Source organism: Lepus europaeus, chromosome 3 (genome assembly GCF_033115175.1).
Source record: "Lepus europaeus isolate LE1 chromosome 3, mLepTim1.pri, whole genome shotgun sequence".
In the NCBI taxonomy this organism is placed as follows: domain Eukaryota; kingdom Metazoa; phylum Chordata; class Mammalia; order Lagomorpha; family Leporidae; genus Lepus; species Lepus europaeus.
Window position 1 is genome coordinate 42,294,748 of NC_084829.1, and position 25,015 is coordinate 42,319,762.

The following is a 25,015-nucleotide window of genomic DNA, read 5'->3' on the forward strand; positions in this document are numbered from 1 at the left end:
CCTCCCTTGCGCCCGCCCCCCCCCCCCCCGCCCCCCACCCCGGGAAGCCGATGTCCATGTCAGGGTTCCTGGTGGCCCTCTGCCCTGGCTGTGGCCGCTCCTGGGCCAGAAGAGCCCAGCTCCCAGCCATCTTCCGAAGGACACTCGAGTGAGTAGCCAGGCCCAGACTCACGGTATCAGTAAAACATTTCTTCGAGGTATGAAAAAAAAAAAAGTGACCTTTTTTCCTCGCTGCCTCTTTAAATTTCTAGGGGCTGTCTCTATCACAAAACCGAATTCAAATCAACTTCACCTTTTTTGGCTTCAGCGTCATCTGTACACTGAGAGGGCAAGTCCTAGCTCTCTCAGCCTCGGTTTTTCTCTTCTGTACAATGGGGGCAGGGTCGCCCCTGCAGCTGGGGGGCCGAGGGTCATCCAGGGCAGGTGCTCCCCCTACAGAGGCGGCGGCGTGCATGGCTGCAGTCCTGGGCGCTCGCACTTCCCCCCGGACAGTGACAAAGGCTGGAGCCACCCTGCCAGGGCTTGAAGCTGTACGTGGGAATAAAGGGTAGCGTTTACCAGGCAATGAGAGTGCATAAATCCTAACGTCCTCCAGCCCTCTTCTCAGGAGAGAATGTGCTCCCCTGGCTGTGGTGCAGACTGGGAGCAGAGTGTTAGCAGGTGTGAGGACAGCGAAGCCACGCAACCCTTCCAGGACATTCTTCCTGACGTCTCCCCAAACCACCTGAAGGCTGCATCATCCTGCCTCCAGGGCCAGCGGTTTCTTCTGTGATCAATGCGAGTCACAGGAATTCCTTAGGGAACAGACAAGATGCGTTAAGGGTGTGGAGAATATTTTTATATTGGTCTGGGATTGGCTACGAGCTCCAGTATTTTTGTTGGAGGGAGTTTCATTTCGGGTGGTGGGGGGAGACTTCTGCGACTTGCAAGAAAAGGCCCCAGGAGAGCAGGTCAAGGTGGCCACGCGCATCTTACAGAAGGCTGCGGTGGGCGGGACCGCTGTCCATGGGAGCTGAGGTGGCGGCCAACTTCGGGCTTCTGCATTTGCACCAGCCGCGCTAGGGACTCTGCTAGGAGCTCTTGGCCTCCTCCTGCCATTCTTTTTTTTTTTTTTTTTTTTTTTTTTTTGACAGGCAAAGTGGATAGTGAGAGAGAGAGACAGAGAGAAAGGTTTTCCTTTACTGTTGGTTCACCCTCCAATGGCCGCTGCAGCTGGCGCACCGTGCTGATCCGAAGGCAGGAGCCAGGTGCTTATCCTGGTCTCCCATGCGGGTGCAGGGCCCAAGGACCTGGGCCATCCTCCACTGCACTCCCGGGCCACGGCAGGGAGCTGGCCTGGAAGAGGGGCAACTGGGATAGAATCCGGCGTCCCGACCAGGACTAGAACCCGGTGTGCCGGCGCCGCAGACGGAGGATTAGCCTAGTGAGCTGTGGCGCCGGCCGCCATTCTTTCTTCATAGTTTCTAAAGAGACTTAATCCTCATGGGAAAATTGGATGTTTCTGAAGCATTCTGGGATCTAGTTATGGCCATTCATGCTCCAACAGGAGAGGAGACTGAGACCTTACTAGGTGATCCAGGTTTTGTGGTCTTGGCAACACCTGTGGTCAGTGTCCTTGATCTTCATCTTGGCGGCAGGCCCTCGCCATGGACAAACATTCTGGCGTCCATAACAATCTGTTCCGTCACTGGCGCATTTTCAGTGTCGGGGTGAAGGGCCTGGGCTTGGCTATCAAAGAGCTGCTTGCAGGAAGCCCGTGCTTTCCAGCCCGTGCTGAGCCTGGTCGTCTGTGTGAGCACACCCTAATGACCTGAACAGGGCCCTGGGCACAGCCAACACTGGCTTGTGACTCCAGGATGTGACGTATTCCTCACAACCCCCGTCTTCACGTGTTCAGCTCTCCTTTATAAGGACTGGAAAGATGCCTGTGGATGATGTCACTGGTACGGAGTGGCTTTACAGTCACCGTGGGGACCTTCCTGCTGCATGCCTTTAAACATGTCAGCTTTACTCTGCAAGTTTGCCCATGTCTCTTTGGAAAGATGAAAAAGCAGTAAATGGCAATCTCTCTAATAAGTATGAAGTTTTTAATAGTAGTGAAGAAGACTTAACCTGTGGAACTGAACAATACCCTGGTGACAATATCTCCTGCAGGAATGGAAACCTAACAGCTTTTTAAGAAAGATGTAATTAAAAGGCTAATCTATTTTTTTTTTAAATGGGGATAATAATAGTAACTACATTATTGGGCTGTTAAGAGAATGAGATAGAATCTGTAAATGACCATGTATGTGAAAAGTTCAGCGTATGTGTGAGTGCGGCGGTGGCTGTAATGAGCAGGTTACATTTTCCCATCTCAATGAACCTTTACGTCATATTCCAAGCTAAGTGTTAGGAACTCCTTGTAGATAACCTGAGGACCTTTCCGACCAGTTTCAAACAGTGCAGCACACAAGCACCTAAAGTTCTGTCAAACTGGACTTGATCGACTTGACAGAACGTCTACAATCTGCCCAGCTTGTGTAGGTGCCTCATTAGTTATACAATACTCCAGTGTTAGCTAAGTAGGTAATTTTTTTTAAAGACTTACTTAATCTCAAAAGCAGAGTAAGAGTGGGAGAGAAACTGAATGAGATCTTCCATCTGCTTGTGCACCACACAGATGGCAGCCACAGTCCTGGCCAGGCCAGGAGCTTCATCCGGGTCTCTCATGTGGGTCCAGGGGCCCAAGCACTTGGGTCATCTGCTGCTTTCCCAGGTGCACTAGTAGGAAGCTGGAAGTGGAGCAGCTACTACACGAACTGGCGCCCATACTGCAGGCGGCTCAACCTGTCCAGCCACAACGCCAGCCGCAGTTAAGTATACATTACTGCCTACATTTTACCAGTGAGTAAACTGAGGTTCTGACGGGGTTAAACACCTTGCCCAAGTTTATGGCAGTTTGGTAGTGGCTCTTATCCGATTCTCGTCTGTTTGAATCCAAAGTCCGTGTTTCCTCTCCTCTGCTACTCACAATGCTGGAGTAGAACTATTTTAATGCAGGAAAGAACACAGTTGCTGATGCACAGAAGCAGTTTGTTTTATTGGGCCATGTTCAGAGAGCTGAAGGAATGTCTGTCCTTCTCTTCCAAAGGGCTGGATCTTGGCTCTGACCCAGTTTAATCTGTCTGACCAGAGAACTGTGAGGTTACACAGTAACAAACAGACCATGATTTTACTTAATGTGAATATGCTTCAGAGCAGAGAAAGCACTTTCGATCTGCCTTCTGGCTTATTCTCCATTAGATTCACTTTTCTCTCACTATCTCCCATCCCCACCATGGACAGAAAAGTGAGACCTGGACATTCATTCCAATGTTTAGCAAACACATTGACTCAGAGACCTAATTTTAAGCAAGCAAACAAACCAAAAGCCTTACCAGAATAAGAAATGACTTTATGGCCGGCGCCGCGGCTCACTAGGCTAGTCCTCTGCCTTGCAGTGCCGGCACACCAGGTTCTAGTCCCAGTCAGGGCACCGGATTCTGTCCCGGTTGCCCCTCTTCCAGGCCAGCTCTCTGCTGTGGCCAGGGAAGGCAGTGGAGGATGGCCCAAGTGCTTGGGCCCTGCACCCCATGGGAGACCAGAAGCACCTGGCTCCTGGCTTCGGATCAGCGCGGTGCACCGGTCGCAGTGCGCCGGCCGCGGCAGCCATTGGAGGGTGAACCAATGGCAAAAGGAAGACCTTTCTCCCTTTCTCTCTCTCTGTCCACTCTGCCTGTCAAAAAAAAAAAAAAAAAAAACAAAAAAAAGACTTTATATATTAAGTAGGCTTTAGGAATGGGTGTGTGGCCTAGAGGTTAACACTGGAGTTCAATTCCTGGCTCTGGCTCCTGATTCCAGCTTCTTCCAATGCAGACCTTGGGGGGCCATGGTGATGGCTACCATAACTGGATCTCTGCCACCCACCTAGAGGCCTGGATTGGGTTCTCAGCTCTTGGTGTTGCCATTGTGGGCATCTGGGGAATGAACCAGTGGATGGTAGCTGGCTGAATCTACAGAAAAAAAAAAAGAAAAAAAAAAAAGTAGGCTTTGAACATGCAGTTTTTTTTTTTTTTTTTTAAGATTTATTTATTTTATTTGAAAGCAACAGTTAGAGAGCGGCAGAGAGAGAGAGAGAGAGAGAGGGAGGGAGGGAGGTCTTCCACCTGCTGGTTCACTCCCCAGATGGCCACAATGGCCAGAGCTGTGCCAATCTGAAGCCAGGAACCAGGAGTTTCTTTTGGGTCTCCCATGCGGGTGCAGGGGCCCAAGGACTTGGGCCATCTTTTGCTGCTTTCCCAGGCCACAGCAGAGAGTTGGATCGGAAGTAGAGCAGCCAGGACTTGAACCAGCGCCCATGTGGGATGCTGGCACTGCAGGAGGCTTTAGCATGGCCCTGCCAAATGTTTTTTGTCAAAGAAATGTTGCTAGTTTTTGTCAAGTGGTGGTTTATTTGCATACTCATCTTAAAACATGATTTTAATATGTAACTTGAAGTGCTACTGGTTAGTCTGAAAACCGCTGACAGTGGATGTACACATCCCTGAAGCTCACAGCTCACATATGCCATCCTGATACTACAGTGATTTATGTTGTCTGCAACAAAGCCCCAGAACACTTAAATGTGGGTCTACATTTGTTTTAAAGAACCAAAAAACTAAAAAGCTGTCACAAACTGCTGCTTTGCCACACACACACACACACCATTGTTTTACTGTCTAGTTTTTAAAAAGAGTTATTTATTTATTTATTTCAAAGGCTGATTTACATAAAGAGAAGGGGAGGGGAGAAGCAGGGGAGAGCGAGAGAGAGAAATAAGAATCTTCTATTCACTGGTTCACTCCCCAAACGGCCACAATGGCTGGGGCTGGGTCAAGTTGAAGCCAGGATCCAGGAGCTTCTTCCAGGTCTCCCACTTGGGTACAGGGACCCAAGGACTTGGGCCACCTTCCTCTGCTTTCCCAGGCACATTAACAAGCAGGGTGCTGGATTGGATGTGGAACAGCCAGGACTTGAACCTGTTCCCACATGGGATGCTGGTGCTGCAGGCCATGGCTTAACTGTTGTGCCAGCCCCTACTGCCTAGTTCTTAATCCCGAGGTTTATGCCTGGGATAAAAATGCTTTAGGCAGCAGTGAATGACACAGTCAACCACCAGGCTGAAGAGGGCGGGGGGCTCTAGGCTGCCACTCTGTGCTAACAACCCAGGACTTGGGGGCACGTCCACTCCATAAACAGCAGGCACTGCTAACAGGGAAGCTCGGCCACAGGTCAGGAAGAGAGAACAGGCAGATTGAAGGGCGCACCGAGAAGCATAACTTCCCCAGAGCTGTGACGGCCGTCACAGAAGACCGGACCCCACTCTGCTGTAAGGAGCGGAGCGTCCCTGGGGGCTGCTGGGCCAGCTGTTGTAGTCTGGCCTTCGTTAGGACGCTGACTGCTGCTTAATCATGGGCAAGCAGACATGCCGCACAAAACCAGCAGGATTTAGCAAAAGAAAGAGCGAGAAACTTCACCTGGAAAACCAGCTATCTGTGCTGTGTACAATTTTAAAGCATCATCATTTGTTTCATTAAAAAATTATCTATTTGGAAGGCAAAGTGAGAGAGAGAATCTTCTATTCACTGGTGTATACCTCAAATGGCTCCAACAGCCAGCAGGTCTGGGCCACGAGCCAGGAACTCCATCCTGGTCTCCCTCATGGGTGGCAGGGGTACTTGGGCCATCTTCCCCTTCTCAGTTACATGAGCAGGAAGATGGATGGGAAGTGGAACAGCCAGGCCTGGAAGCAGCACCAAATATGGGAAGCTGGCATTTTCCAAGTGGCAATCTAACCTGCGGTGCTGTAATGCTGGCCTCTGAACTACCTTGTGTTGTGTGCCTGCCCTGTGCTCATCACTCTGTCCGTATTAATTCACACATGAGGCTTTGTAAGGTGGCAATTCTAAGCAAGAACAAAAACCTCATTATACCATCAAAGTCCAAAAAAATAATAATAATAATAATAATAATAATAATCACGGAGTCTTCCTCCTGAGGCAGAAAAGCTGAAATAGTAGTTCCCAGACAGATGGCTTCTAACTGGGGAAGGGGACATTTCAGGTCTTCTGCTCACGGGCCAAGCTCTCACCCGCAGCCCTCAGAGGCCACTCAGCAGCCCCCGTGCGGCCTGACCCTCCCCTCCCCAGCTCTCTGAGCCATCTCAGTGCTCCTGCCTCCCTAACCCTCTTCCCATCACAGGGACCATATCCTCCTCCTGCCACCGAGGGGGAGAGTCCCTGGCAAGGTAAGAGGCCCAGGTAGGACTCCCCCCTTCTCAGAACATCACCTTGTTGGGACTGGACCTCTTGGTCCCCTCCACACTGCCAAACTGGATTTGGACCACATGGCCCCCACACTGCAATAACCACAGCGATCCTAACATGAAGAAGGGAGCAGATCTGTTAACACCTCCCCCAGGGCCTGTGCCTGTTTCCTCAGGGCACTGTCTTTGCAATGCCACACTGGCCCTTGGAATTTCTGACACATGCTCCCCTCCCTCCAGAGGCTGGCACAGCCAGACAGCCCGGTTTTCTCTCCAGTAGCCCTGGGGCAGTTCTGAGCCAGGAACAGACTCAGAAACCAACAGCAAGTGCTTGACACGGGAAACTGGGGCCTGGGAGCATAAGGAACCTGGCCAAGGTCACACAGCGTGGGAGTGACGGAGCCAGCCCTCAGTTTGCCACCCTCGCCACTCTGAGCCTATGGAACCACCCTGCACACAGTGACATCAAGTGGAAGCAGTGACATCTAGTGGGGCTAAACACTATTATTTCTATTTAATTTTTGTTTGGGATGTAAAGTTTATCAAATGAAAGCTTGATGAATGTATGAATCACAGGATGAATGAAATGATACAAGTACTCATTTCTTGAAAGCATAAATTCCATGATAATGTCCCCGTAAACAGCTCTATAAGGGTTTGGACAACAAGAGGTCAGTGTGGGGTCTGATGTGCTACAGTAGGTTAATTACCACTTGTGGCACTGGCAACCCATATCAGAGTGCTGGTTTAAGTCCTGGCTGCTCTGCTTCCAATCCAGCTCCCTGCTAATGCACCTGGGAAAGCAGTGAAAGATGGCTCAAGTGCTTGGGGCCCTGCCACTTCTGTGGGAGTCTCAGATGGAGTTCCTGGCTCCTGGCTAAGCTCTGGCTATTGCAGTCATTTGGGGAGCGAACCAGCAGATGGAAGACCTCTTTTTCTCTCTCTGTTGCTCTTTAAAAAAATAAATCTTAAAAAAAAAAAAAAAAAAGTCAGGGTATGTCACAAATGCATTTCACCCACTGCAAAGTATATTCACTTTAAAAAATGTGATGCTTAAAAAAGGTAATGTTTGTTCACTGCCCTAAATTAGCAAATGCCAGCCTGCACGAGGCATACACCAAAATCTGCACTTGACCTTAGCCAAAAGGCCAAGAAGCGATCTACCAGAAACCGTACCTGATCTATGTGAAATTAATCAAAACGTCCTTCCAGGCACTTCAAAGGTCTGATGTGCTACAGTACACACAAAGATGTGTGAAGAATTTTCCAAACACTCATTTGCAGACAAAGAAACCGAAACTGGCATAAACTTATAACTGAAGAGCAGCACAGTCAGAGACACAGTTTATGGTCAAAGTGGTTTGCTCATGTTTGTTAAGGTCAGAGCTGAAACAAACACACGTCCGTGTAAAAGGACAGCCGAGGTGGTCCTGCCCCCACCAAGTCTGCCCCGGGCGCCATCCCCGCTCCCCCGCAGCAGGCCTGCGGACAGAGCAGACTCAGAGTCCGCCAGCAGGAAGCGCTCACTGTGCACACACACGTCGGGCCCGCCCGCCCCTCAAAGGCCCAGGCTTCATGACTTGCTTTCTCCTTTCTCCTCCGGTACTGTGTCCCAGATCGGCTCCTTGATGTGTTCTGGTAGCCGTTCTAAGTGTGTCTAAGAAAAGAAACAAGACACATTGGAAATTTATATTCATTAAATAAAAGTTAAAAAAAAAAAAAAAAGAAAAGAAACAAGACGAAACTGGCACACAATGAACTTCAGAGCACTCCTTGGCCACAAACTGGATTTACTGTCAAGTTCTCCTCACGTCTTCTCCTTTTATTCCGCCACCCCCACCCCTGCTGCCTTTTCCGTAGGGCTCGGAAATGGAGGAAGGAGGTGTGAGTGTATACAAAGCACGCCCAGATCCATCTGCTCCCCAGAGACCAAGGGGTCATCGCTGCACACACTCCCCAAGTTTTCACAACGCCATTAGCAAGGAGGCTTCAGAGCGGCTCGGGGGAGGCCTGGGCTGCACGCAGGATTCGGTCGCCCAGGGGTGGGGGTGGGGGCCAGTCCCTGGCCACTCTGCCTCCCAGCTAGCACGTGTGTGCCCTTCCACTCAGTGGGCCAAGACCAGGCTCCCATGCATCAAAACAACAAGACAGATGAGCCCCAAAGAGGCAGAAATTCGAGCCATACCTTTGTTACTTCCATGGCAACCCCTTCAGGTAAGTTTCGCTGAATATACTCCAAGTAGACATCCGCTGTGCTTCCAGTCAGACGCTCTAACTGGAACATTAAGTGTGAAAATGGTTCATGCTATGCCAAACCACGGGCAGAGGGGGTGCAGACTGTGCTTCCCCTAGAAATCTCACACTGAACTCCAGTTACAGAAAGGAGAGACTGAACTACACTTCCGCTCCGGCGGAGTGGGATCGGGGAGCACGGTCCCAACGTCTGCTCCTCCCGAGTGCAGTGCTGCGAAGCCTGGGCTCTGCGGGATCAAAGCCATCGACTTGAAAGGGCTTCACAGACAACCAGCTGGAAGGAAGCGCACGGCCAGAGCACAGGCATAGTTAGCGCATGGTTCTCTGTGTGCCTCAGGGCAAGACGTTTCTATCTGCCACAGTAGACAGCATTTTGGATTTCTTTTTCATTTTAGAGTAGGGACTGTGTCTGAATCATATTTGGCCCCTTAATGCCTAGGAAAAGTGCTTCTGACATAAAAGACACACAGTGCTGGGTCTAATAACATCTACCAGTCATTGGCCATATGACGGAAGCAGTCTAAGCACATCACGTAAGTATCTAACTTAATCCTCAACTTGTGGGATGGGGACCATCATTCCCATTCTACAAACGAAGGAATTAACGTGGAGACCACGCAGCCAGTTGAGAGTGAGGACCTGGACTTCAGCACTGGCAACCTGACTCCAGAACTCACGCTCTCTCAACCATACGCGCATGCTGGCTCTCGTGGATGTGTGGACGAGTAACAGATGAACCCAAAACCCAGTGCTGTGAATCACAGACATGGGAAAGCCCGTCAACTTGGGAAAACAACAGAACTTGAAGGTTTGAAATACGAGCAAAATTATTCCAATGTTTTCTTACTGTATAAAAAAATCTACCAGCAAAATCTTCATTCTGGAGTTTAATAAACTATGTATTACTTGACAGAATGGCTTCACTTGAGCTTGATTTTCCTGTAAACACAACAAGACGTGTACCTTCTCTACAGTGACCTGCATGGGCTAACAGAAAGTCTACTGGTCAACATCCAGGGAAGCTGACAGGTAGTGCCAAGTTTTGGGTATTCTGAAAATACCTGAACGTGAGCGGTAAACTCACCTCCAAACACCTGTAGAGAGTCCGCATTTCATACTGAACCCTGTGCTTCTTGAAAATGTGCACGGATTTGAGAAGCGTGAATCGCTCTATCTTCCTTGGAGGCTCGTGTCTGAAATTAATGGGCAAAATAATATACTTAAGCTAACTGATGGAAAAAGCTGAGTCACTGCTACCAAAGCATGAGTCCACCATTCTGTAGGTCAGGCTCCTACTCAATTACAGGCAACAACTACCACTTACAGACTGCTGTTTGTCAACACTGTCATCTGTGACACTGCCACTGCTGTCACAAAGCCCAGGCCAACATCAACACAGCAGACAGCAGCAGGAATGTTCTCCCACAGACCCAAAAACGAACACAACACTGGCACGCAAGTGTGCGCGCCAACCTTTGAGTCCCTCATGTGATGAGCAACAGCATAGGGTTGAAGCCCTAGCCTGAAGCATCAGCATCCCATGTCGGCGCCGGTTCTAGTCCTGGCTGCTCCTCTTCTAATCCAGCTCTCTGCTGTGGCCTGGGAGAGCAGTGGAGGATGGCCCAAGTCCTTGGGCCCCTGCACCTGCGTGGGACACCCAGAGGAGGCTCCTGGCTCCTGGCTTTGGATCAGCTCAGCTCTGGCCGTTGAGGCCATCTGGGGAATGAGCAGCGGATGGAAGACCTCTCTCTCTGTCTCTACCCCTCCTTGTAACTCTATCTTTCAAATAAATAAAATAAATCTTTTTTTTTAAAAAAAAGAAAAGACAAAGGAGGCAATTCTACCTGACCCTGAGGAGACTCCAAGACCACATGGAGCTCACCTTGTTCACACATGAAGTCACTGGGAGAGGGTTGCTGTCATGACAGATGGGAGGTAACATCCTACTGGCCAAAGATGACCATACCCAGAGGTCTGAAGGGACTGTCCGCCCTAGTGAGGCCCCAGGCAGGCGGATTCCTTGGCTCTCCTTAAGTCAACAGCATTTCAAGGGAGAGGACTTCTTTCAATTTCCTTGTTTACTCATAGTGGTATTTAAAAAACTGAACAGACAGGAAGGGATGATCCTGCTCAGGACAACGCACGACAAAGCTACACTCTAGCCATCGCGAGCACCAGCGGGCCAGGTTACCAAAGGTCATACTTACACTTTAATAGTGATCCCGAGTTCTTTAGCAGCAAGCACGGCGAAATACTCGTAGCTGTCCAATACGGCCTTATCGTGGCCTTTTACTAAAATGGACAGTCGCTTATACAATGTGTCTGGTTCATCAGAAACGGTTATCTAAAATCCCAAAGAAAAGTTTTAGTTGTGGCTCCTCTAACACTTATAATGAGCAAATTTAACATATCACCCTCAACTGAACAATTTTAGAGTTTACTAATAAATGGGGATGAAAACGCTGAGTAACACCTTTCCACTGTTAGCTTCAGGACCTGGGTTAGATCGGTTAGAACAGAGCGTGAAGCCAAAGGACTTTCACGGTAACAAACAAAGTCCCAATGCAACGCTCCAACCTCTGCCATGGAGTCCAGACTCATGAGGAGAGAGAACCGCAGGGCCTGTTAGCACAAGGGATTCAGTCAGAAGCCCGGGGCTGAGAGCTAAGCTCTGCCACTCACAGCTGAAGGACCACGGGCAAGCCCACGATCACGCACTTCCGCTTCCTCAGACACCAGAATCCCTACGCTAGACAGCGCGCACCATTTCGGCAGGGGGTAAAGTAAGATTCAAGTGTTTTTTTTTTTTTTTTTTTGACAGGCAGAGTGGACAGTAAGAGAGAGACAGAGAGAAAGGTCTTCCTTTGCCGTTGGTTCACCCTCCAATGGCCGCCGCGGTAGGCGCGCTGCGGCCGGCGCACCGCGCTGATCCGATGGCAGGAGCCAGGTGCTTATCCTGGTCTCCCATGGGGTGCAGGGCCCAAGCACGTGGGCCATCCTCCACTGCACTCCCTGGCCACAGCAGAGAGCTGGCCTGGAAGAGGGGCAACCGGGACAGGATCGGTGCCCCAACCGGGACTACAACCCGGTGTGCCGGCGCCGCAAGGCAGAGGATTAGCCTAGTGAGCCGCAGCGCCGGCCAGATTCAAGTATTTTAAAATACTAGTCTACAAAGGCAAGCTCTTTCTAGTCATACTCTTTTTTATTAGGCTTTATTCCTGCACATTTTGTCTGCCCTGACATACACATTACTCATTCCTAATTAAAACATTATGACACTGACTGTACTTATAATTTCTACCTCTTCCTCCCTAATACCTAAAGACCTTAGAAATAATGGGTTTCATATTTCTGACTTTCTTCTAAGAGGTGAATTATCTTCATTTCATTCACCCATTAGACCAGTATATGATACTACTAATCCAATGATTCAGTGTTGTATTACTTCATCCCTGGAAGGAGATCTACCTACTAACCAGGAAGCTAGACATCCACTGCTAATTAATTCAAGCAAGGTTGTTGGAAGAACAAAATATACTGACATCCAATAGCATACGCTGGGGGATGGAGGAGGAGGAATATAGCCCTAAGATGTGTTCTGACTGAGTCCTATGTGGTCTTAAAGATATTCTGAATTGGTTTCAAATATTAAAGATCAGAAGATGTTGCATAAAACTTCAATTCAACTTGGAAGATTTAGACAACGGCATCACTAGGTCTGATTTCCCTCACGGCAACAGTGGCCAGGGTAGGCAGCAGTTGGCTTGCTTTGCAGTGTGCCGCTCTGCCCATCCTGCCCCCTTCCCTCAAGGCCTGGGCCCTGCAGGCTTCCAAGCTGGAGACCAAGGTTTCTATGCATTGTTGTGGAAACATACAGGCTCTATTAAGTGAAAAAGACAAACAGTGGTACACTATGTATAATACAACTCCATTTAGTGTGCAGACGATATAAGTACACACAGGCAACTGTCTACAAGGACCCAGAACAAACTGTTATTTTTTAGGAGTATAAATGGAAGTACCTGGAATTTGTAAGGCCTCTTAGGCATTAAAATTAACACAAAAACTCTGGGCTGACGGAACATCGGCTTTGACAAGGTTACACCGCTACGTCTGCATTTCTGTTACTTGTGCGAACGCTCTTTCTTCCTGTGAGCTATGACGCATGGCCCAGGCCTGGGCTCGGTACTTACAGGGAAATCAGAGACTTGAAGGCTACAAGAAAACTATTTTCTCATAACGTAACATCAAGTATTCTGCATCATTAATTATTACAACTCTTGAAACTGGACTGAGAGCAGACTGGTCATTAGCACAGTTATTTGGAATAAATAACTTGTTCATCAATAACTTGTTCATCTAGAACTTACCTTGATACCCTGAAAAACAGCATGATCATCCTGACACCTCAGAGAATAGGCACAGTAGACATTTGCCAGTATTCCAGAACGAAAGCTTAAAAATTTTTTTTAACTGATTTATTTGAGACAGAGAGGGAGAAAGAGATCTCCCATCCACTGGCTCACTCCCTAAATGCCTGCAATAGCCAGGGCTAGGCCAGGCTGCAGCTGGGAGCTGGGGACTCAATATGGGTCTCCCATGAGGGTGGCAGGGACCCAACCACTTAGCCATCAGCGGCTCCTCACAGGGTGTGCATTAGCAGGGAGCTGGAATTAGGAGCAGAGCCAGGACTGTGCACTCCAACATGGGAAATGGGCCTTCTAACTGGTATCTTAACTCCTAGGCCAAATGCCCGGCTGCAGAACAAATTATTTTATTCATAAAATGTTTGGAAAACAACCCCAAATAAAACAATAAGGAAAATTCAAAAAATAGAGAATACATACCATAGGTTTGGTCAATTCCTTAGGAACATCCATGTGTAGGTTTGAAAACTGTACCCAGTTCATATTGGTACTGCTGGAGGGGGGAGAGAAACCTAAGTTAAAAAAAAGTACAGGAAACCCACTTTCATGCTTAATGCAGCACATTCAATTGTATACTTACAGAAGAAAACCCCCATTTTTGGTTGCACTGCCCTTAAAACCATTTATGGGAAAATTCCCCAAGTCCTGGAAACAAGAGGAGGAACATGCGTTAGAAATGGAGCTGACTGCCAAGCTATTCATGGCTTCCACTAGAAATCATGTGACTTCACCTTCTCATTATTCTTTTACAGAATAATCGTGTTTCAATATTATACTTATTTTGCCTGAATATTTTCAAACAATAAAAACAATTAAGCATTTTTATAACCTAATCTATTAAGATTTGGAGGAAGAATTCTAAAGCAGAGTTACAGAGAAGCAGGGGCAGAGAGAGAGAGAGAGGTCTTTCATCTGCTGGTTCACTCCCCAAACGGCTGATTGGAAGCCAGGAGCCAGGAGCATCTTCAGGGTCTCCTACTCGGATGCAAACACCCAAGCACTTGGGCCATCTTGTACTGCTTTCCCAGGCCAAAGTGAGAGCTGGATTGGAAGTGCGACAGCCAGGACTCTAACTGGCGCCCAAATGGGATGCCGGAGCTTCAGGCATCAGCTTTATCTGCTACACCATAGCGCCGGCCCCTAAAGCACTCTTTCCAAGCATACATATTTTTTGGCGTAGCTGGGACAATTGGCTTACAAATGAAAAGCTATGCAGTACACACTGGAGCTCATTCCCAGCATTAACTACTATGCGGCAAACCCAACACTTCATCATTTCCAAATCCTGTTTTGTCGGCTCCCCCTAGTGGGACAAAACTTTCTAGTTTCAGGAAACTTAAACAGTACTGTGCTTGCACATAATGGTTTGCAGCCCATGGTTTTTCTTTGAAGCTTTCCTGAGATTTAAAAGTGTAACATAAGGGGAGTGTTTGGCACAGCAGTTAAGATGCTGCTTGCGATGCCTGCATCCCATACCCACATCAGAGCACTTGTGTTTGAGTTCTGGCTCGACTTCCAATTCCACTTCCTGCTGCCGTACACCCTGGGAAACAGCAGATGGTGGCTCCAGTAGTTGGGTCCCTGTCACCTATGTGAATTTTTTTTTTTTTAAGATTTATTTATTTACTTGAAAGTCAGAGTTACACAGAGAGCAGAGGCAGAGAGAGAGAAAGAGAGGTCTTCCATCCGCTGGTTCACTTCCCAGATGGCCGCAGCGGCCAGAGCTGTGCCGATCTGAAGCCAGGAGCCAGGAGTTTCTTCTGGGTCTCCCACGTGGGTGCAGGGTCCAAGGACTTGGGCCATCCTCCACTGCCTTCCCAGGCCATAGCAGAGAGCTGGATAGGAAGCAGAGCAGCCGGGTCTCTAACAAGCACCCATATAGGATGCCGGTGCTTCAGGCCAGGGTGTTAACGCACTGCACCACAGCTTCGGCCCCCACCTATGTGAACTGAGATCTGTGCTTCTGGCTTGGCCTGGTCTAGTCTGGGCTGTTGCAGGCATGTAGGAAATAAATTTGCCTTCCAAATAAAATAAAAATAAATAAAAAATTCTAAAGCCCCAAGAATTCTGCTAAAAAATGTAATCTGAGAAATTAGAATAACAATAAGGATTATTGAAAATACACTGAAGATGAAAATAACAGTTCAGCACAAGTGAAGTTTAATTAAAACAACTGATGTCACCTAAATATGTTTTAAAAGCCTACTCTTAGGTTTATTATCCTTTCTTGTTCCTAACCCGAAATGAAGATAAACCATACCTTTCCCAGGGCCATGGAGGAAAATCAAAAGAAGTGAAATCAGGCACAATACAAGATAGTACAGGTTGTGTTTGTGCCATTCTTCATACACAGTCACACAGAAAATTCCCTCCTTGGGGCTGATGTTGTGGTGTAGCAGGTAAACCCACCGCCTGTGACGCTGGCATCCCAAATGGGCACAGGTTCCTGTTCCAGCTGTTCCACTTCTGATCCAGCTTCCTGATAATGGTCTGGGAAAGCAGAGGAAGATGGCCCAGGCCCCTGCCACCCATGTGGGAGACCCCAATACAGCTCCTGGCTCCCAGCTTCGGCCTGAGCCAGCGCTGGCCATTGCAGCCAACTGGGGAATGAACCAGTGCATGGAAGATTGCTCTCTCTCCCTCGCTGTCTGTACCTTTCAGAATAAATAAATAATATTTTTTAAAGAAAGGAGAGCCAGTGCTGTGGGGTAGTGGGTAAAGCTGCAGCCTGCAGTACCAACATCCCATATGGGTGCTGGTTCTGTGTAACTCTTTCAAATAAATAAATAAATCTTAAAAAAAAGGAAAGAAAATTTCCTCTCTACATTCGTATTAGTGACCCCACAATCCAGTTGTGCAAAAGGAGCACAGGTCTAAGGGAATGGCACTTCCTGTTTCTGTGTTCCCAGCAAACCTCTGCTCTCACAAGGTCAAGCCTAAAGTGTTGTTACATCCACAAATCAATCTTAAGAAGCCCTTACATTTTTCTCTTTTGTTCTTTTTAAAATTCGGCCTGGTTCTCCGGGCATGGTCTGAGGACCCCTAGGAGGGTCTAGGGGACACTTTCAGGGGCTCCAGCAAATCAAGACACTTTTCCTAGTAACACAAGGCAGTCCGCACGGTGCCACTCTCGGTCCCCAGGCAGAACCCAGCGAAGCTTTCAAGAGGCTGCACCAAAGCCCAGCTGCAGGGACACAGCCAGGAACCCAGCTGTCTTCCACTAAGCCAGACACGCAAGAGATCTGCAAAAACGCAAAAAACTACCACTCCTTACTAAATCTGTTTTTGTTTTGGAGAATATGGGTAATATTCAGCAAGTGTTCATTACGTTCCTACGTAACTAATTTATCCGTGTTACTTTTAAAACAGACTTGTTACTTTTAAACGAGACACTGTCTTATTTTTGGAAAACTAGACGTAGGTAGCTAACGCCACAAAACCCAAACCTCTTTGGAGTCCCCCGTCCCTAAATGATTGACCCTGGGCGCAAAGCGCTGGAGACCCGCTGCTTAGGTTTCTAGCTTCCGCTCAAAGGACAAGAGTGCACCCAACTCCTGCCCCCGACTTCAGAGAACCTCATCTAGATCTTCGAAGCCCTGGATGACCGGGAGGAATCTCAGTTTAGATGCGGGGCAAATATGCGCGATCTCTGCACCAGCTCGGCCCCCGGTTTCGCGAGACAAGCTTCCTGTCATCTCGGTTTATCTTGCGAACAAGAAGGAACGGGTGTTGGAATATACACATGCTCAATATCCTCTCCAGCTCTGACCTCCTACAATTCTTCTTGCTCCTGTCTTTGCCCTGACAATAATTTCTGTTTAATCCCATGAGAGGATACGGGATAAAACCAGCACCCTTTTCCAGCACCTTCTTGCAAACAATAGTCCGCGTGAGAAGTACCGGGGAGGACTCTAGACGGGCAGCAGGGCGGATGGCAGCAAGACTTGGTGACGTCTGACCCCGCCAGCCCGCCCGGCCTCCCCAGCCCGCCCGGTACCTGCCACAGGCGCCGGCAAACAGACACAACCGCTGACCGCGCCGCCATCTTGCTGCCCCGACCTCTCAGAACTACTTCCGGGTCACAGCGGCGCCCTCAGATCATAGAGTTTGCAAGAGGAGAGAGCGTATCCTCGTGTGCCGGCACAGGAACTGCCACAGAGACGTGAATTCCCGCTGTTTTATGGGTGAGATGAGTCCCCCCCCCACACCCCGGGCAACTCCTGAGCTCGTTAACATCACGCCTGCCTGTTTCTGAAGTTACCAGGTCACATCAGTGTTTTGCCTTCAAGGCAGGTTTGTCCTGTGGATCCTGTTTTGTTGTAGGAAACCACGTGTTTGGAAAAATACAGTATATTGACAGGTTATCGCTGGGTAGTGAAATAATTGATTTGTTTCCTTAAATATTTTCAGAATTTTAACAAAATGTATATTCATTTAAAAAAAATTTTTTTTTTTAAATTAAAAAGCCTCCACTACTACAGCGTCTGGGTTCCAATCCATTACTTTAAAACAATTACCTTCTAGTCAAGGTCTTTAACTCTTAGCAGCCTTCCCCAGTGCCAGCCATCTTGTGCACTACTGTCCTAAATATTCCTAAATCATTCTTTTTTGTATGTTCCTCTCGTATTTCAGAATTTGCAATGGCTGCCTTCACCTATGATAACGACCTAAAAGTATTTTGTCTAGTTATTACTGTCACTGTAATTTAGTTTCAAGTAAAAAGGCTTGTAATTGGGGTTATAATCTCTTATAATCTCCCACTTGTGCAGATTTCTAAGTTTTATTTCCCCAGAGTGCCTTCACATACGCAGTTTATCATAATGGAAAACTCTAGACTTACAATCAGGAGATGTGGTTTCAATTCCAGGTTTGGCACTGAACTGAGTGGCTTCCCCACCCTGGGACTCAATTTTCTCATGTCAAATAGAGATGACAATAACAGTTCCTACTTCAAATAGTTGCTCTGAGGGTTCAGTGAGATACTGACTGTGGTGTTTAGTACAATGCCTGTCACATCATGATGCGTGATAAATGTCATCCACTGTTTGTAATACAAAGTTGCTTCTACCTCATCTGCTTCAACAGTTGTTGAAAAGATAAAAAAGATCAAGTTTATGAGAACAAGTCATAGTGTCTAAATAAAGTATTATGCAGATGTAAAGATGTTTTTGTTTGTATTCCTTGCAAGTAGGTATTACTTACCCTGTCTTGTGAAAAAGAGAACCAAGGAAGGGGTGGGAAGATTTGCCAAACATATGACAAACTGATGAAAGACCTGGGAGCAGAAACCAGTGTTCTTATCCCTCAGGCTGGCCTCTGTTCACAAGAACTCAGTCCTCGGGAGGTGTGGCCGAAGTGTCCAGCGTGACCCTACACCAGAGCGTGGAGTGCTTCTGCTGCGCTGGGCTGAGCCCCACCTCGGTGACCTGCCTGCTGTCTTCAGAGTTAGTCTCCCCAGTTCACACAGAGGCAGTCTCTATCAGTTAGAGGGGTTTCCAAAGCCTCCCACCCCTGGATGCAACATTCGCTACCTGCCACAGTGGTGGTGACACTACAACTTGCAGGTGACTGTCACTGTGGTATCTAATGTGAAGGTGTGAATTTTACCTGGAGTCAGAGATAAAGTGGCTCACAAAGTCAGCATGAGTGTCCAGAGTGATCCTGAACCAGTAACCGTCTTCAGAGTCCACTTGAACCAGTGACCACCTTCAAAGGCCTGGTTCGCTGTCTTTTCTTCCCCTGAGTGTGCTGGTTCTGATTCGATGATGAGGTCCACTTCTATCTGGGTCTCTCTTGGAGGAAAGAACTACAGGTAGGCACTCTTCCACCGTCTCAAAAGAAGAGAGGGTTTGTTTTATTTTAAAGATTTATTTATTTATTTGAAAGGCGAGTTACACAGAGAGAGAGACAGAGAGCTTTCATCCACTCGTTCACTCCCCAAATGGCTGCAAATAGCCAGGGCTGGGCCAGGCTGAAGCCGAGAGCAAGAGTGTCTTCTAGGTTCTCCCATGTGGGTGCTGGGGCCCCTCTTCCACTGCTTTCCCAGGTCATCAGTGAGGAGCTGGATTGGAAGTGGAGCAGCGGGGAATCGAACTGGCATCCATAGGGGATGCCAGCGTGACAAGAGGCAGCTTAACCCTCTAGGCCACAACACTGACCCAGAGGGGGTTTATTGTTAAGGACCTGGAAGTGTGCTGAAAGCAGCCCAAGGGGCTGGCTCCCAGTCCCTTCCTCAGAGGCCAAACCCGATCTTCTTATTGCTGGGCTCCCTCTGCTTAGGAAGTTTCTCCTTCCTCAGGGCTTGGCCTTGCGTTTGGCTACTCGCTGTTTCCCTTGGCTCACCAAGTTTCTAAATTCTTACAGCTGTGGACATTTGTTCTGGTCTCTCTACCTTCCTGGACTAAGCCATGTTGAGTGTCACCAAATAGCCTTAGTCCTAATGGCGTTGGGTCAGGTGCCAACCTGGTCCAATTACCTGGGGGCAAAATCTACAGTGTTTTTTTTTTTCCAACAGTATGGCTGCGGACAGGGCTCTTTGGCATGGTATGTGGGCATTGATAGTGTTCTGAATTTGGCCTATCCACGGTGGGTCTCTTCCCTACAGTCTAACCTTTCAAACAGCTAACAGAGGTGAGCAGCAGGCCAGTGACCCTTATCAATGCACTTGGCTTTCTATCCAGGAAAAATAAGAGTAAACACATCAGTATTTCTAAGTTGAGTCATATTTTGATTGCACCAGTTGTTTCTAAAGACGGCCTTTCCAAGATTCTCTTATAGAGGAAGTAACCAAGCCTTTTGCTACTTTATACAGAGGTATCTATGAGCCAGAGATCACTTAGGATTCATTTGGGATGAATTAAAATGTCTTCCTGGCCACATTTTGTTTATGTCCACATTAAAACTCAGCCACGTTCTGTACAACCCTGCTGGCTGGCTGTGGCTGAGCAAACTAGACTGGGAATCCATGGAATTCAGAATTGACTTTAGGGAAACTCAAAGGTTCTCCCTCTCTCTCTGCAGCCTTCCCCCACCCCCAAATAAGCATACATGGAAGACTAGAGAAGTGATTAACAGTTGCTGAGCACCTGCTATAAACAGCTGTGTGTGTGTGTGTGTGTGTGAGAGAGAGAGAGAGAGAGATTAGGGAGTTTAGAATATTATGAAACACGACCTTTGCTCTTTGCAGCGGTGGGACTGGATCAGTTCCCAGGTCCCTGTACGTTCCTTCTAGGCGTTACAGTTCTTGGCAGGAAGGACTCATCACGTACAGCCATCTTCATACACGCGCTTCACCATGTTTAAAACAGGATGCAGGGGCCAGCACTGTGGCGTAGCAGGTAAAGCCGCTGCCTGCAGTGCCGGTATCCCATATGGCCGCCGGTTTGAGTCCTGGCGGCTCCACTTCTGATCCAGCTCTCTGTTATGGCCTAGGAAAGTATTGGAAGTTGTCCCAAGTCCTTGGGCCCCTGCAATGCGTGGGAGACCTGGAAGAAGCTCCTGGCTCCTGGCTTCGGATTGGAGCAGCTCCGGCTGTTGCAGCCAAGTGGGGAGTGAACTAGCGGATGGAATACCTCTCTCTTTCTCTCTCCCTCCCTCTCTCTCTCTCTCTGCCTCTCCTTTCTCTGTGTAACTTTGACTTTCAAATAAATAAACCTTAAAAAAAAAAAAAATACCAGGATGGAATAGTGCGTGGGACACGGTGGCTCATGAGAACTTCCTGGAAGAAGACTGGATACATATACACTGCTTGGAGACGAATGGTTATTTTATTTGATGTAGGATTGTCTAAGCCAGATAGCTAAAATTCATGTAAAAGAACAAACCAAGATCAAGGTCTTGCCCAGGCATGCCTCAAAGGAAATTCTTCATGCAATGCAAAATTTCAAATATCTCCTCAAATTGGCTGTCCACCATTAAAAAGGAAACACAATTATAATTTACAAATCTAGATTTAAAATAGAATCAAGATGGGTAGGGACTTCTTGGAGGATTTGTTAGGAAAAGAGGCGCAGAATAGAGAGGAGGCAGTGTACAAGTTTACGGCCAGAATAAAATAAATTTACAGAATTTATTCAGAGAAAATAAATTCACAGAGGTGGTGACCAGCTGCCCACGTGCACATTGCTGGAACCCGTGGCAGAAGGCGTCGACCTCCAGGGGCCGGGTCTTTTTATATTTTAGGAGGGTTAGGGATGGGGGTGGGGGTGGGGGCAGCAGGCAGAGGTGAATTCCTGGAACTGGGCGGGGCCTTGGGAACCTAAAAGAATGCAGGGTGGGGTATGAAGGCAATAGGGTGGGAGACCAAACTGAGAGTCAAGGGCAAAGAATACATTCCAGTGTTTATGGATCTCTTGGGCAGTGAGCAAGAATGGCTGAGGCTTATGTCTTTGTTCCATCAGGATTTACTGTAGGGAGTCTCTGTATGATGCTGGTCTCTTAAACAGCAGCTGGAGTAATAGACTGAGACCACGGTTTGCAGCAGAAATGTTACCCTTATCTAGCATTGAGGAGTTACATCAGTGACTAGAAAGAAGGAAGTTTTAAGCCAGAAGAAACTCAAAAAGATAATATTTTTATTTTTCAGAGCAGCTGATGCAATATTGAATCAGGTTTTCACAAATAAATATAACAGTGTCTATTTGGTTACATCTCTATTTGATGAAGGCCCACCTATAGGACTTGGCATACATTTCCGTGAAGGCTAATGACTGGAACCTGCGACGGAAAATTCTCCTGGTTCCGTTTCTGACAAAGTACTGTGAGAATTTTAAAAAGATGCTTGTCCCTCAGGGGAAAAACAACCTAGAATGCCCCAGTTTTGTTTTGTTTCTTAAGGAATGCACCTTTTCAGGACAAGTCTATAAAACATTTTTATTTATTTGTTACATATGATGTTTAAATATAACTTTGCTTTCAAGCTTCAAACTTTTTTTTTTTAACCCCTGGTAAAATAAGACTTTTGGTTCACCTTAACAAAAACTGACCTAGGAAGAAACATTTTTAGCAAAATGTTATAAAATTCACTAGAAAATACTGTCCTCTTGTTTTTTTTTTTTTTTGCCAAAATGTTACATAAAATCCTTATTAAAAATACACACGTTACAAAAGAAAAATTATGAATATGCTATACATAGTGCTTTGATATGAACCAAGGGACTTGCATTCCGGCAACACAGTTAAGCACACGAGATATTATGATGTCAACTCATAATAGTGCAAACCTGAATAAGTTACATCCTGATACGGAAGGCATGCAAGGCTTTTGCTGAGAATCGAACATAACAAAGCCAGAACAGGAAGCAATCACAACCACCATTTAAAAAGGTTTTCCTTTTTATTACAGTAATTTTTTTCAAAAATACTTTTCTTTACAATAGAACTCCTAGAAAATATGTACAACCTTCCTCTAATAAAATATAACAGCAGTTAAATATATTTGAAAATAAGATGGGTTTTTCCATAAAATATATCTGTTAACTTTTTATATACAGGCTTTCTCAAAGAGGTCTAGATTCACTAATGCAAAACCATCTGATAGTAAACAGGAACTGTGTTGAAGACATCAGCCGTCAGGAAGAGAAGGTCTTGGGGAGGCGGGAGCTAAAACACAACACACACATGCAGGCAGAGTCTTTGCAGGAACAAGGTAAGTGCAATATTTAACCAGGAAGTCTTTTAAGCTGATAGTCAAGAAATACTAATTCAGGAATGTGAACTGTCTCGCCAAGGAGGAGTTCTTTGGTCATTTCAAGTCAAAAAGCCTTCTGCTATCCTGCATGGGAGATTAAAATGAAATTGTGCATTATATTTTTGCCGCTGCAACTCAGTTTATTTTGAATGCTTCAAACCCGAACAGCTGGGCAAGTCTGCAAACAGAAGAGACATCTTTGCTTTAGAAACATCCCTCTGCGCGTTTGCTCTCGACAGATAAGCTTCCACGCGGCCAGCAGCAGAGCTTAGCAGACCCACACTCGGACACCAGTGAGTCGAGGGAAGGAGTCCCTGGGACAGGCATGACCGGCCACTAACACGACAGTCGGAACAGTCCTAGAATCTCTGTCCTCACAGCAATGCACGCTGACTCTAAAGGCTTAGGAAATTTTCTCCCCCTAGAGATAAGGAAAGTGCCAGGCTCTCCTCTCTAAGGACAGAATGATGGAGAGGAAAATAACCTATGTTTCTTCTGTCCCTGGCTTTCCCGAGGTTCAGAGACCACTGCCCCGGGGGCCCATGGGCCACAGTGGGGTGGGGGCCCTGTGCGCGTGGGTAACATGTTTTCGCAGAGGCAAACTTCGAAGCTGCCTCAGGTCCTACTCTCCTGCCTCCACGGAGGGTCTAATGCCAAGACTGTGCCAGCCACGGGGCCCAGCCTGCGAGCCACACTTACAGGGCGCTGGGGGCACCTGGCCTACCTGAGGCGGGCTGAGGCCTGCCAGCACCTGCTCGGACAGTCACTCCACGCTAGAAGCAGGATCCACCCCGTGCTGGGGCTGTGTCCCCGCCTGACTTTTGCCCTCCCGGTGGGACGGGTCAGTATGACTCAACTCAAAAGCCTGGGCAGTGTGAAGGATTAGAGGTCCAGTACCTTCAAGTACAAACAGAAAGCTGCGCAATGTAGCAATGTAGCAATGTAGGTCTAGAAGTGCTTGCTAAGTGACTTGTGAGAACACATTCAACATCTGAATGCAAACACGGCCCTAAAGGTGTATCTGAAACCATCCCGCCAGCCTCAGTCAATGCTGCTTCCTTTGTATTTGCCCTCAACGTGTCGGAAAATCCCACTCCATCCTATTTCCCGCAGCTAGTGCACGGTAAACTGTAGCTCACCAGATGTGAATTACAGCCACATCTCCACGGTGGGAGGTTTCCAAGTGGCACAAAACAATTTCAGGACCCCACTGACCATTCTCGGTGTGGCCAAAAAGAACAGGCTCTTCCGTGGTTTTGGGTTGGAAGAATGCTTCCTGGCAGGTCCGAACAGAGTAAAAGTTAACTCCTCCCAAGACCCCAGCGTGAGGGGGGTGGGCTGCTTCCTACAGCACGCTCTGGGGGAGCCACCCAGGAGGGCTGACAGGACAGCAATGGGCCGTGAGCAGCAGGCGCGCTCCCTGCCGGCACGTAGCGTGAGAACGCCCAGATGAAACACCTCTTACAGACAGTTGCGCCAAGCATTTATTCCCCCCCAACCCCCACACAACTTTTTTTTTTTAACAAAAGGAAAAGAAACTGGACTTTTTTTTCCCCCCTCAGAAACCTGAATAAAACGACCACTTTTTAAACAGGTAGTTTAAAAGGGTTGCAAAAACGAGCAGTCAGTCCGGGCTTCCTGAAGACTGCACACAGGGGCCATGGCTTTGCACCGTCTCTGAGTGGCACGGCGGGCTCTACAGTTCCGTGTCCCCCTGGAGCAGCACTGGGTCCCGATCATCCAAGAGCAGATCCGTGTCCACGACGTCGGCCTCCTCCACACCGCCGCCCAGCTGCTGCACCACGTCCTCGTCCAGCACGTCCACGCTCTTGAGGGGTTTGATCAGACTCAGCTGGTCCAGCGGCAGCAGCCCCGGCGCCCCCGCCGGCCCCGTAGTCCTCTCGATCGTGGCTGCCATGTCCGCCGAGAAGGCCGCCTTCTGGGCCTTCTGCCTCTGCTGCTCCTCCTGCTGCCTGTGAGTTTTCATATGTGCGTTTCGGCTTTTGATCTTGAAGAAGACTCTGCAGAGGAAAGAAAGCAGCACGTGAAATTCGGAAGGGAGTGCTGGGAAGTCCGGGGGTCCCGCAGGGAAGGGGTGTGCATGATCTGCTGTCTGGTCTGGGGTGGACATGACAGGCTCTGACACACCCTCCCCCTGGGAACTGTCACCTCGCCTCCCTCCTCCGCGAGGAGGCGGACAGGGACAGGAGCACTGCACAGTGGGTCCGGCTCCCTTATAGGGACAATGGAGGAGAAATTCATGGAGGCGCTCCTGTGCACTTGGGGTTGGTAGCACCTGCTCTGTCTCCTCATCAGCTCTCC

General features: G+C 48.1%; 2 protein-coding genes and 1 pseudogene across 15 annotated transcripts in view; 1 reads left to right on the forward strand and 2 right to left on the reverse strand.

Annotated features, from left to right (window-relative positions):
- Nucleotides 1-811: 811 nt before the first annotated feature.
- Nucleotides 812-2,179, forward strand: LOC133756878 (magnesium transporter NIPA2-like; annotated as a pseudogene).
- Nucleotides 2,180-4,322: 2,143 nt separating this feature from the next.
- MRPS10 (mitochondrial ribosomal protein S10) lies at nucleotides 4,323-17,106 on the reverse strand. 2 transcript variants are annotated; one of them, XM_062186112.1, is made up of 7 exons: nucleotides 17,003-17,106; nucleotides 13,586-13,650; nucleotides 13,426-13,495; nucleotides 10,786-10,922; nucleotides 9,663-9,771; nucleotides 8,511-8,600; nucleotides 4,323-7,982 (listed from the first exon to the last, which is right to left on the reverse strand). In XM_062186112.1, exons 1-7 carry the CDS (start codon nucleotides 17,048-17,050, stop codon nucleotides 7,899-7,901), a joined length of 603 nt encoding a protein of 200 aa, XP_062042096.1. In that variant the 5' UTR covers nucleotides 17,051-17,106; the 3' UTR covers nucleotides 4,323-7,898. The 2 variants fall into 2 exon arrangements, with proteins under 2 accessions (XP_062042096.1, XP_062042095.1); XM_062186111.1 differs by having other exon boundaries at nucleotides 4,325-7,982; nucleotides 13,426-13,498.
- A 4,533-nt stretch (nucleotides 17,107-21,639) lies between these two features.
- The window catches only part of TRERF1 (transcriptional regulating factor 1), a 225,583-nt gene continuing 222,207 nt past the window's right edge, over nucleotides 21,640-25,015 (reverse strand). For all 13 annotated transcript variants that reach the window (XM_062186120.1, XM_062186119.1, XM_062186117.1 and 10 more), the window contains one exon: nucleotides 21,640-24,714. In XM_062186120.1, the coding sequence (XP_062042104.1) occupies nucleotides 24,390-24,714 (325 nt within the window). In that variant the 3' untranslated portion in view covers nucleotides 21,640-24,389. The remainder of the gene's footprint in view (nucleotides 24,715-25,015) is intronic.